This window comes from Monomorium pharaonis, chromosome 4, assembly GCF_013373865.1.
Source record: "Monomorium pharaonis isolate MP-MQ-018 chromosome 4, ASM1337386v2, whole genome shotgun sequence".
Taxonomy (NCBI): domain Eukaryota; kingdom Metazoa; phylum Arthropoda; class Insecta; order Hymenoptera; family Formicidae; genus Monomorium; species Monomorium pharaonis.
The window spans coordinates 9,368,510-9,382,204 of NC_050470.1; the positions used below are offsets into that span (position 1 = coordinate 9,368,510).

The 13,695-nt window shown below is 40.9% G+C and overlaps 1 protein-coding gene across 2 annotated transcripts in view; it reads right to left on the bottom strand.

The window, feature by feature from the left end:
* Positions 1 to 864: 864 nt before the first annotated feature.
* The window catches only part of LOC105831130 (serine-rich adhesin for platelets), a 44,374-nt gene continuing 31,543 nt past the window's right edge, over positions 865 to 13,695 (bottom strand). For both annotated transcript variants that reach the window (XM_036285300.1, XM_036285301.1), the window contains exons 5-9: positions 9,712 to 9,981; positions 8,534 to 8,768; positions 7,717 to 7,843; positions 7,364 to 7,558; positions 865 to 6,747 (exon numbers count right to left, since the gene is read on the bottom strand). In XM_036285300.1, coding sequence (XP_036141193.1) covers positions 6,620 to 6,747; positions 7,364 to 7,558; positions 7,717 to 7,843; positions 8,534 to 8,768; positions 9,712 to 9,981 — 955 coding nt within the window. In that variant the 3' untranslated portion in view covers positions 865 to 6,619. The remainder of the gene's footprint in view (positions 6,748 to 7,363; positions 7,559 to 7,716; positions 7,844 to 8,533; positions 8,769 to 9,711; positions 9,982 to 13,695) is intronic.

The following is a 13,695-nucleotide window of genomic DNA, read 5'->3' on the forward strand; positions in this document are numbered from 1 at the left end:
CTACCACCACACCCACGCACATCCATATATATAAAAATATATATATATATTTATACATATACATCTACATATATATTATATAAACTTATGTTACATCTCTATACGAATACGAGAGGGAATTTTTCTCACTCTACTCTTATGTAACTATCACACACCGGTGTACACGCTGTAGGAGTATATATGTGGGACGCCTGTATGTGTGTCTAGAAACTATCATCTGCTTCACTCAAATTCTCTGTCCGCGCGGAAACACACTGACGATCACACGCCGCTTCTCGTCGTATCGTAACGCGGATTTACGTCATCGTCCGTGTAATTATCGCGTCCGTTTGTTCCGCTGTTGACGAGCCGATGCGCTTTCATCCTCCTGATAATGCACTTGCGCGAATTTCAGAACAATAATTTGCAAACTTGTCGAGAGCCGCGGCGTAATTGTTGGACGACAAAGCTGTTTGCCAGTTTTGTTACGGTACACAGTTCAGCATGATAATTAATTCCTTTAATGTCAAACTTCGCATTAGCTGCGCTAAAACGTGCATGAAGGACGCGCGTTGAAGTCTCTCTAGAAGCACTTTTAAGGTCCCGGCGGCACTTAGAGAATTCACCTAGAGAAGTTTTTATATTAATTTAAATTTTTCATTAGACCGACGTGATTTGCAGTATTTGCAGTAAGCGCAACGCAGGATGAAAGACGAGTTTTCTTCCGGTAGTTTCCGAAACGTTGCACGGAGATCGCAACGCGCATTTTTCGAGATGCGACCGATAAAGGCGAAGCAGCGAGCGTGAATCGGTAAACATGATTGATCCCAGAAGTACCAAACTTTCTTTACTCGTGTCGCGCTATTAAAGGCATATATTTTCTTCTTTTTTTTTTTCTCGTTGAATGTTGAAACGCTTCTTGAAAACCCCCTGAGTTCGCTGTCACGTTTGTTTGCATCTGTGAGAATTAATATCGAAGCGTTTCGATCAATATCAATATCGATTTACGAACTGGAAAACTTTTTCCCACTTTTTCTCGCCCGAACTTGATACTTCTGGGATTGAAGGCGACAGATTTACAGGGGACAGGTCACGGGAAAAGAGATATAAGAGGGAGGAAAGAGTAATAAAAATGATTAAAAAAAAAAAAAAAATTATATACACAGTCATCGAGCGCCGATAGTAAAAGACATGGTAGGCTATTATTATCGCTAAATAGTCGCTAGCCGATAGTGATGTAGTTTATTCTTTAGAGTTATTTTAAGTTCTTAATTATATACGAGAGGAAAGGAAGGAAGTGGTTATATACTATAAACCGACTACTATCGTATCACATTACACACTGTAACACGTCGATTATAATGACAAGAATATTTACCTGTGCATATTGACATATTATGGAGTCACATCATTAAAACATATACTACTCAATATATATATATATCCAGCGTCAGCGACTCGATTCATTGACACCCACACCATATACCACGGCATAATGTTGATAACTCGGAAACAGAACAATCAATCCCTGGAGGGTTTTAACTAGGACCCGATCTTTTGTTTTTAATTTTATTTTTTTTTTATCGTGCAACTATAAAACGTAAATGATTAGTTAGTAGAAGCAGGTAATTTTGATGCAGTCAATTTTTAATAACGTTATGACAAATGTAGGCGATTATAAAAGACGCGTCAGACTTTTTCCAATCAATTATGAATTATACATAATGCAGTGAATTTTTAATAACGTTTTTAATAACTATAAAACATAAATGATTAGTTAGTAGAAGCACAAAATTTTGATGCAGTCAATTTTTAATAACGTTATGATAAATGTAGGAGATTATAAAAGACGCGTCAGACTTTTTCCAATCAATTATGAATTATACATAGAACGTCCAGGAATATTCCTGTCGCATATAGTTTTTAATCAGTCTGAAATCGAGCTTTCAAGAGAAATCTTAATTATTTTTTTTTATAATATTACAATTTTTTTTTTTTAATATCACATTTTTACGACCAAGAACTTTTTTCACAATTTCTCAACGTTAATTCGGCATTAAATATATATATATTTTTAATTTTACATCAAAACTTTGCGGGAGCAAGTTCTGTTTAAAGTTAAGGATGGTTGAGCTAATTCCGAGATATTAGTAGAGTAGGTGAATAGGTTCCTGGCGGGTGAGTCGCATTAAAATTTAAAAGACTCGGCTTTAACATACCTCAACTTGTCTCATCGACTCCTCCGGTCGTCAACCTATTCACTCTTTTTCACGCTTCTACTGTATATACATACATAATTTCCGTGAGTCTTTAATCTTAATTCGTCTCACCCTCCGATACCATTCGCCCGCCTCAATTATACTATATACTACTCAGAAATATACTCATTTTGCAGCGATTGTGCAATTGCGATCGTTGCGAAAAAAAAAAAAACATTGCTCGTAAAAGGGAAACCGGTGACAAATCCACGTGATATACCGAGCATACCATACAATTACACTTTGAATTGTTTAACAAAATAATTGTTATAGCCTTAACAATCACGCGCTGTTGCGCGTGTGACGTTGAAAAAAAAAAATAACTGCATGCTTTGTACATTTTATTTCTCTTTCGTATCGCTTTTGACACCGTTTAACTCTCTGTTACCCGAGACTCTCGTGTTTTATAAATATACGCGATGGTATATTCAGAATATCCAGTTTAACGGGATTTAATCGCAGATTAATTGCTGCACGCCGTACTTTTTCTTTTACTCCTCGCAAGTTTATATTTTATTACGAGACTTTCTTTTGACTCACACGACCGAAGTGAAATATATCACATATATATATATTCCTCGTTATACCTGTCGGCTGTAATTAAAACATTCGATACAAAGGCGATTTTTTTCGGTCTTACTGTGTCCCCCCCCCCCCCTGGACACTTCTTTTTCTCCCTCGTTCGTTATCTCTGCGTTCGTCTCTCACGGGTTATCTCAAAAGGAATTTCCCTTTCTTCCCTTCGCGAGGAGGAGAAGAAATGCTCGCTTTCCGCTTCGTTAGTACCACGTTCCACGAATAATCGCGTAACACGAGATACTTAAATCGATCACGGGCGCGCGTACGTTCCTGCACTCGAGATACGAATCTCCGTGTCGTCTAGCCGACCCATTTTGAGGACGACCTTATTTTTTTTCTTTGCTTCTTTTTTCCTCTTTACGTTTCTCGCGACCATCGCGAATTGATCGCCCGGCGCGTGAAATAATGCGAGAGAAGGCCGCGCAATTATAAACCCCCTCGTCTCTTTCTTTCTCTCTCTCTCTCTCTCTTTCTCTTCCTCTCTCTCGACAGGGATACATAAAACCGGCGCGGAAGTTTATGCAACGTATGGTCGCGATAAATTGCGGCCGATAAGGCGCGCGTATATCACATAGCGGGGCAGACACGCGCGCTCTCCGCCGACTTCGCGAATTTTCACGAACGAACGAACTGCCGACCGTAATTGCCGCGAATTTCGTGCGCAACACGAACGGCTATCGTGCTCCCCCCCCCCCCCCGCCGTGCGTCCTCGCGCCCGTGCCCGGGGTCGTCTCGAATTTCGCCAATTTCGCGCCGTCAAAAAGGTATTATTTAATGACCGATGCGCCCACTCGACGGCCACTCGCCGCGCGAAAACACTTTTGTAACACCCGTGAAAATTGATCTCCGGCACACGGTGAAGTGTCAGAGGGAGAGAGAGAGAGAGCGGTGCGCCGGGGAAAGGGGGATTATTTTCACAATCGCCGCTGAAAACATTGTTCCCGCGTGAGAGAAGCCGAGGTAAACGCGGTTTCGATGACGCAACCGCGATCGATCGCGCCTCTCCGCCAATTTTCCACCCTCTCGCGATCGCGATTTTTAATCCCGGGACGCTTTGTCCCCCGCGTGACGTGTACCTTCCGCTGTAAAAGAGAGAGGGAGGGAGGGAGGAGATTAATCCCGGTCCAATCGAGGGGAAATTGTAGGCGGAAGTTGCAGGGTTCGTAGACGAAAAGAGCACCCACCACCAGACAGATCGATACATCACATACAGGTCGATCGAGGACAGGCGGCTCGACCGTCCACACAGATCACACATGGACCACATGGACCAACAACATCCCTCACATACGCACGATCAGAGATCTCGCGCGGGACTCGGCCGCCGCCGAGCGCTCGCCAAGGCCTTCGACGAAAAGAAAAAAAAAAAAAAAAAGAGGAGGCAAAAATGAAACGCGATCTCGATAACGACGGGCTGCTTGAAATAGAGCTGCTTGGGCATGCGATCGATTTTGCATGCTTGTAGAGTGTGCGGCAGACCGGGCAGTTGGTCTCGCTAGATCCTTTGCATTTCACGAAGCATGCGCACGTTCCCGCCCCCCCCGCCTCCTCCCCGTTCATCTTGAGCATCTTGCGACGTCATAACACGATGAGACGACGGCGGCGACGAGCGACGACGCTGAATTCTGAATCAGATGAGCTTTTTCCCTTGCAAAATCCAGCTTTCGTTTATTGTCCTCTATCCCGCCACTTTGATACGATATTCTTCTCTTTTTGTTTGCAAGCGGTGGGAGAGAGCTGGAAAGATCTCGGTGACATCTCGTTTTAGCGAATATACGAGATTGCCTCTCTCCAGGCGATGAAAATGTATCCTAAAGCTGCGTTTTATACTTATTTTATACTTACTCATTCCATAAATATAAATGTACGTTTATATTTATAGAATGTTATACGTATAGTACGTTCGTGTTACGTTCCTTTATTACGAGAGGATGGCTGTAAAGAATGTCCGTAGATCATAGATAAACAAAAAATGTACTAACCGAAGAGAAAGATGATAGAGACGCACGTATACGTGAAGGCGCATGTGCGAAGAGCAGCACATCCGCGATCGCGGCGACGGGGGAGAAGAAGAGGGAGCGAGGAGAAGCAAGAACATCCAGAGGCAGGCGTTTACATTAAAAATTGACGTAAGTAATGTATTCTTTCTTTCCATATTTACAAGAGAGTTAGTAGGGTATAAGTTTTTAATCGGGTAAGTCTCGAGTATACTTTTACATATGTATATGTATGTGTGTGTGTGTGTTTTGCGCTTGTAAAAATATAAAGCGCGTTTTTTCAAAACGTAATTGTCCCATCGACATCGCGCGCCCAATTTCAAGACCGCATCCCCGGAGATTGCGGCGATGCCCCCGAAGATCTCGAGCTTGGCCACCGCGTATTAACCCCGAAAGACAAATGCGGGGGGTTGCCTCATCACCCCAGACCAAAGTTCATTGCGCTCATTTTCGCACATTGTTCGTGGCTTTTTTTTTTTCTTGCTTTAAGTGGATTTTTCAAAACTTCTCTGATAAGAAACGTCATGTTTATATACAGCATCGTTTTCTTTATAAAAAAAAAGCGAAGAAAATGCACTCAAGAATTAATTTACCGCTGATAGAAAGGATTGAGACACCCGGAGGAGTTTGGGGTGAAGTTCTACCTCGCTTTTGCCTTTGAAGACAGAGAAAATTCCGTTTCCCTCCCGATAAATCATCCTCATCGACGCAACTAGTACATTTTGAAAGAACGCCTCGGTTCATAGATGCTTTCACTGAAAGCGATTAATCTTCAAGGACGTCTTCGGAGTCTGATAGGCCGCCGATAGCTTCTTACAAAAAAAAAGTGAACCTTTCGTCGACGGGAACGAAAGTTTTCGCTGCGTAGAAAAATGCGGGGCGCCTGCGAAGTCTCTGTCTACTTTGTGGAAGCGTCGATTCTTAATTCCTGCGCGAGCAAAGCTTTCGGAAACTACGCTCGCAAGAGAATTTCCATCAAGAGAGCCTCGAGCTTTCTTTAATTCTCTGGCATTATTTGCTCTAATAATATCGTCATGCCAATCTTTCATCGAGAGATCGAGAAACTTTTTTTTTTTTTTAAATAAATTACAATAAATGTAATGCCTTATATAATAATAATAATTCACGAAGATGATCGTAAAATACAAGCATCGTAATCCTGATTCCTTCGGAAAAAACAGAGCAGAAACTTTAGCAAGCATCCTGCAAGAGAATCTCTCTCTCTCTCTCTCTCTCTCTCTCTCGCGTTCCCTTCTTACGAGAGATGTCTCTCATTGAATTAAACAATTTAAATATATACAATAACACACTAAGCCGCGCGAGAGAAAAGGTTTCGGTGTGAGATTCGTTTATACTTACAGATTCTATTACTAGCCGAATAAAAAGATTCCCCTCCCTTTCGAGAACGCCGAGGAATAAATGATGGAGGGAAAAAAGGCACGAGGGTATCAAATCGCGTTTTAATAATTCACGATCTTTTTCAGCGTAGAACTTGTTCCGTACGGCTTAACATGTTATTATCGTCGCAAGTTTCCTAATTAAATCCTCGCTCTTCGTCGCGACTCGATCGCACCTGGGAAACGTTCTTGCCGGCTAATTGTCTTCACAAATATATAACCGTTTGTGTACATACAAGATGCTTATATTCGCGTCAACAATACAATTTCATTCGTACGAACGGCAAGTCTTCAACGATAAGTCTCGTAAATGATACTAACAGTAAAGCGAAAACGCGAAGACTTGTCGAACGAGATACAAAATAGCTTTAGATAACCGGAGGACGGACTCCTCTTCATTAAAAATGCATCATCGCGCCCTCTCCACCCCTCGCAGGGCCTGACTCGGCACGCCGGGTGGCAGGGCCGCCGTCTCGCCCCCTCTGGCCTCAGGGTCGTTGTTAGCGGCCTCCGAATCCTTGAACCGCTTGTACTTTCCTGTAATTTAATGCACTTTATATATGTCGTGTCGTACTCTGAAAATTTTATTATATTACGCTTCGGCTTAAAATTCAAAATTTTTTATCCGGCTCACAAGAATTATAAATTAACGACAGTCCTTCAGAAGTAACTCGCGATCAATTGTTTTAAATTGATACGATCTCAATTTCTCTCTCACGCGCGAAAATATTTTCACAAATAATTTTATTATATTCATTTTGATTAAAAAGTGTAATTACGTCAAGTGCAATTACATTTCTTAATCACAGTGTATTAAAAAATATTTAACATAATACTCCACATAAACAAAAGGAAAATCCCCACTCGTGAATACAAAATAGATTTTACTATTTTTATAATAATATGATTTTACATAATTTAATGCTTAGTGCGAATAAATATTTATCCATAGTTCGGTAATTAGCCGATTTGACTTAAGCTACTCTCTAAATTTCCTAGAGTGAAACATTACTAGAGTGAAAATGCACTCTATAAGAGTGATTTTTACTCTAATTAGAGTGACAAATCACTCGAACTTAGATATGTTCGATTTTCACTCATTTAGAGTAATGTTTCACTCTAGGAAATTTAGAGAGTATCGTGGAATGCTTACTAGCTAAGCGGACCATGGTGACGCCCCACCAGATGCTCCAACCCCATCCGACGAGACAGAACAGAACGGTAAACAGCTGGCCCACGCCCACGATGAGGTTGACAATGAATGCACCGAGTCGTGACTTCATTCCGGCGACGGCGGAAAATCTCGGCTGTCCGGTGCACAGGTTGAACAGGCCGCTCCATAAGGTTCCTACGCGAAATTCAATTAAATTATCTCAGGGAGCGCATATTGATTTTACTCTACCGAGGGGGATGGACTCCACTTGAAAATTCGAGAAATCAATAACGGCTCCCCGACGGAAGGTCCTCGCGCGAAATGATGTTATCAATATTTAAATTAATCCGTACCAGTGCCCGGCAATAGGAAGTTCCACACCAGGCAAAACCAGGCGAGAGGAACCGGCAGACAAGGAATGGCGCCGCGCATAACAGAATTGTGCTCCACCAGAACGTCCGGTATCTTGGCCTTTGATTCCTGCGACATTGCGAGTTCTCGTTTTATAAGTGGGAAGAAAAAAAAAACGGTTTCTTAAAAGTGGTTTGAAAATCGTTACACATGTCTGCCGTGCGGAGCAAGTCGTGTCGCACTCTCTGGATATTTTTCAACAAATATTGACTCATCCGATTTCAAACTACACGGAATTTTCTCTTAAAAATTACACTGAAAATCGTGGTAATTATGGGACAATGTAAACCTTGAAAAATTTTACTATACTTTTGACAAAATTTAATAAAATTTGGCAAAATTTTGTAAATTTTACTATACTTCTAACAAAATTTACTAACACTTTGCCAAATTTTATTAAAATTTTACTAAATTTTAGTAAATTTTGTTAAAAGTATGGTAAAATTCTTCAAGGCTTTATATAAATTTGGCACAAAACTTTCGAAAACAGTGAGATGGGAAGACGCCGTAACTTTTACATTATTAAAAATGGTTAGAAATGACTGTATTTTTTGTTATTATTAAAATCGCAGCTTTTGTAATTTCCATTTAATTACGATTTTTTTATCAAGAAAGTGACTCTAAATAATATTCCAAGAAACGTTCCAAAATTGAAGCTGAATTTCCGAAAATCGGGCAAACTGAGAGATGCAAAGCGTGACAGCTCGTTTTCCGCTCGGCAGGATGTGATAATAATTTCATCTCGCGATCTCCGCGTACCTCCGACAAAGGCGGCGGCGCCACGCTTGTAAGGCTGTGCTTGGCACGTGTGTTTTTTGCGCGTTGTTGCGCGTCCGCGCGCTTGCAGTTGCATTTGCAGCAGCCGAACGCGCGACGGCAGAGCGCGCCGCATCTTCTCTCGGGCGGGCAGCAAACGGTCGACTCGGCAGGGGCGACCCTCGACTTTCTCGTGCAGCACTTGAGCTCTCGCAGTCTCTCTCGCAGACGGACGCATCTGTCAGAAAAAGATATTTTGCTTCCTAAAATCCTCCCAAAACTCACAGTAAAGCTCTAAATAACGCAACAAAATGAAAAAAATTACTTTTAACGGTTTTTTTTCATATTTATTAGTTAGAAAAAAATTGATTGTAATGATAAAAAACATTTCTGACAAATATATCTCAAGTTTATCATTAATTGGTTTATTTATAGGAATCAAATTTTATTTCGCCGTATTTACATAAATGCTTATTTGAGTAAAATAAATTTATTTCCTACACGAATAATTTTTTAAATATTTATTTTTCGAGACGTAGCGAATGAACAACAAAAAGTCCAAGAAAGTTTTCCAAATTATCTGTATAATTAAGTGACCATTTCTCGAAAGAATTTCTCTTTTGTTTTTATTTTAAATTATCGTTTTTTTCTGAAAGGCGTCTGAGAAAATTGAAAATTCTCTCAAACGTAAATTCTAATTTAGGAGAATATTTAACGGAAAACGTTGGAACATTCGTAAACTGAGATTGCATTTCCAAAGAGCGGACAAATTGCGTCCATAAGAAGAATCTAGAAACTGAAAATGTAAATATGTTATAGCAAAGTGGAGCAAAGGGAATAATATATAAAAAGGCGAGGAGGGATGATAGAGTATAGGTAAAAGAAAAGTACAAGAGACCGAGTCCAAAAAGTTCCGGTAGCAAGTTCGTGACTAATTGTTAAGTTAAAGATAACAAGTTGCGGAGTGAGCCAAGTGAAAACTAAGGATCGATACGATATCTCCGCGCGTGTTACCTGCACAGAAGGGACTTTTTCTCACGTCGTTATCTTTAAAAGTTTTCAATCCTTTTAAGTGAGCGTATGTGATACGAATGTGAGGATTTCTTTTTTTTCTTTTTTTTTTCGTTATTTGCCCGGTGCAGCACTCGACCGAGTGGAATTCAAGTCGTTAAACGGCATACCTGCACCGCGCCTTCAGTTTCGACCAGCACGACAATGCACCCGCCGCGGGGGGCGACGGATCGTGCGCGGGGGTAGCAACAGGCGGCGGGATGTCGTTGATCACCGTCGCCCTCCCTTGCTTCCTGGTCCACAGGAGACCTTTGGGATCCCTGCGGCAAGCGAGGCACCTCATGCCGGAGCAGCACTTGCAGTATTGACTCAAGGACCTCCCCCAACGTGCCAGCAATCTGTCACCGTCGCGTTGTTTCTCGTTGCTGGATGCCAAGACACTACAACAGAATCGGGACACGTTAAAAGTTCTTCTTTTTTTTTTAAAGCAAAGCTGTAAAATGTGCATGAATTTAACTTGAATAATCAATTACTTAAATCGTGATATGATATTATTTATTTTCTTTGTCAAATATATAAATATTGAGGTAGAAGCAAATATATGTAATTTTTGACGAAAATACAGAATTATTAAATATTTAAAATTACACATCATTTTTCTTTAAGATACGTTCTAAAAATTTTGTGTTAAATTTAACACATTTTACATGTCCCAATTTATCCACTGAAATTTTTGTGTCAATTTGACATGAAGCAAATGTTGTTAAAAAAATAACACAAGTAATATGGAAGAAATTAACAGAAAAGTTTAACATTCGAACGGTGTCAGGTACCGAAGTTTATGTTAAATTATCATATGTAATTAAAATAGAACGTTATTTTTACATTTAAAAAAAGTGGTTTTGAAATTAAAATGTTAATTTGACACAATCTATAAATTAACTTTTATAAACAGGAAAGTAACAGAATTTGTTTTATTTTAACATATAAAACACGTAACCAAGAATTCATTATATTTACATATAAATAATTAATTTAACATACATCTAAGTAACATAATGCCGGTATGTTAAATCAATCCACAACCATGTTAGAAATTTAACACAAAACTTTTACGCGGAAAATTTTAACACAAATATAAAACGTTTTTTTACTGTAAGAAAAGAACGAGAAATTTGTATATTACTTCTCGCTTAATTCATTTTATACAACGTTAACGTCTGGCGATTTATTCCTGAAAGATTATTATCGATTTTGCATTATACATATAGCTGCATAGGCGATTAACACCTATATACACCTGTATACACATGAGTCATATGTAAAATGTATAGTAATATGAGAAAGTATTGATTAAGGTTAACTAGATGAGAAAAGGAGCGGATTTTGTCCGCGAGAGGCAATACTTAATTTACCTAAAGACGCAGATTTTACGTCACAGTCAAACCGACGACTTTACATCGACAATTTGCAAATATCTCAAAGCCAAACGGATAAACAAGTACAAGCGATAGTTGCGTAAATGCGCGCGTTAAAAGAACGATGCAGACGCTCGCTAGCGAAAACTACAACGTTTCGTGACTCGGAATCGGCCAGCCGTGGAGGAAAACGGAAGATTCCTCGCGCGAGGCTTGTAATCGCAACACAAAATCCCTCACACGCACACCGCGGCGGGGGTGCATTCCGGGGCCGCGCGCAGGTCCCATCCCACTGTCCGCGCACGCAATCGCAATCGGGGAAAACCCCCTTACCTATAACACGCAACACCCTCGCAGTCCTTCGGAGAACCACCTTCCGGGGGATGCTTCGTGGGCGATGGATGCCGATGAACGTCGATCACGCCGATCTCGAGATCGCGATAGGCACGCCGACGGCAGACCCGCGGGGGGACGAGCAGGAACATCGGCGCGGAAGATCGAGAGCACGAGAGGACGATCGCGAGGGGGAGGGGGGCGGCGATCGACGACGGGCGGAAATGGGATCGCGACGATGTACGGCGGCGATTCCGTAAGTCAACGAGCGGCCATCAACGGCGGCCGGTCTCCGGTGACTTCGGTCAGTGATTGCGGGTGCCGCAGTCGCTGGCAGGAGGACGCGGCCGCGAGGGTGGCAGGGCGCGAGGCCGGTCACGCGAAGATTTTCAACCTTCCCCTCTCTCTCCCCCCCTCTTCACGTTTCCTGCCCCAGCAAGCTGGCCAACTTGGCTGACCACCAGCGAAATCGATACGCGCGACACGAAGTTCTTTACCTTAACCGGCCGGTTTTCAAGGCGGCCACGGCCGATTTTCTTTCTCCCCCTCCCCTCGTTGTCGCGGCGCGCGTCGCGACGCTACGGCTAATACGCGCGTGTCGGCACCCGGTGGCTGCGCGGCATTAAAGCCGCGCTTGTAATTCGTCACCTTAACCCTCGAGCGAGCACTTTCGCTGATCGAACGGAGGGCGGCCGCTGCCGGATTGATTGCGGGCTTATTTTAGAATTAGGATCTCGCACTCGTCCGCGCGCATAGCTGCGGGAGCCCCGAACGGCGACAATATTTACCCTCTGTGACGGAAAATGTGAAATAATTTTTTCTGAATGTACGCAGAGAGGATTTCCTTAGGTTTTTTTTTTTTTTTTTTTTTTTTTTTTTTTTTTTTTAATGAACAATTGCGTTCGACTTGTTTTATTAAATCTAAAGAAATGTGTGTAAAATTTATTAAAAACAAAGAAATACACGCTCTGGAATAATCGAACAAAACTGTTTATTCACTCAAAAAATGAACTTGCAACTTCAACAAAAATTATGTGTGTGTAAAATCTAGGCGAGATAGATAAATAATTGACAAATACTGTGATAGCTATATGTATTGCACCTAATCAATCTAGCTGATAGAAGCAGAATTTTCAAATTCTGTATGTGGCAGCCAAAATTCTAGCAGCTACGAAAATTAGCGATACATCTTGGTTGTGATATCAAGAAATCTGTTTGTATCAGCAAGAAATTTTTTGGGATGTTAAATTGAAAGAAATATTTCTTTCTGTGTGCCAATCTGGATAACCAAAAAATTGAAAGAAAATTTAATATTATTACTTATTTAATACAGACGTGTATAATTTTTTTAAATTTTCACTTGGTCTCTAATTTGTTGTAAATAAAGTGTCCAATTTTTAATGCTTTTAAGTACGAGAATTTATGATATTTTTTTGAGAAACAAGAAAGTTAACTTTTTCGAGGAACGGGATCTCTTATCGACCGCCGCGGGTTGTGTAAGCTACGGCTGTAAACTAGTAAATATCAGTAAAATATTAACAACCAACTTTTATCGCGACAAGGAATTATGCTATTATAGCAGAGAAAATTGTGCGAAAACAATGTCGATAAATTGAGTTTTGTCACCTCGACAGATTTGTTTTTAGAAAGTTCTAGAAAGATTTTCAACAAGGTTACGAGATATTTTATTATTTATTCGAAGAAGCCTGTCAGGCCATTTGATAATCAAGCAATTCAATACAGAAGGTAAATATTAGCATTACAAATTGCTGTTTAAAAAAAACCGTGTTTTTGCAATGTATGCTAATATTTATTTCTATGGATTTTTAATTTTATTACCTTTTTTAAATTACAGCAACTCATTTTTTATAATTACAAATGTCTGATTCTTTTTGAGGTACCTTATTAATTTATTATATGTTGCGATTTAATATTAAAGGAACCTTTTTGGCACATTTATCTTTCACGTTTCTATTTCACATTTATATATCTTAAAGGATTTATGCTCAGACAGTTCTCGAGTCGCCCACATCGTTGCGTTAAAATAAACTATTGCGTTCCACCCTCCAGAAGGTGGCTCTGAAATTTACCCGCCCTAAAAAAGGATTAACCCTGGTGGCACACTAAAAGCGCGCCGGTCGGACGATTACACACAGCTGGATCACGATTCACGACACGCTCGACAAAACCATTAAAAGTTGCACGTGTCTAAAAGTTCGTATCCACCATTTGCGCCGCTGATTAAAGAGGCAGGGACGGAAGGGAAAAGCGGCGGAAAGTTCGCGCAAAATGCGGTATCATTAAAGCGCAAATATCGCGATCCACTTCGATGTGGGTAATTTTGTGCCGCGCCGAACACTTTCTCCCCCCCCCCCTCCTCCCCCTCCCCGTAATTACGCGACT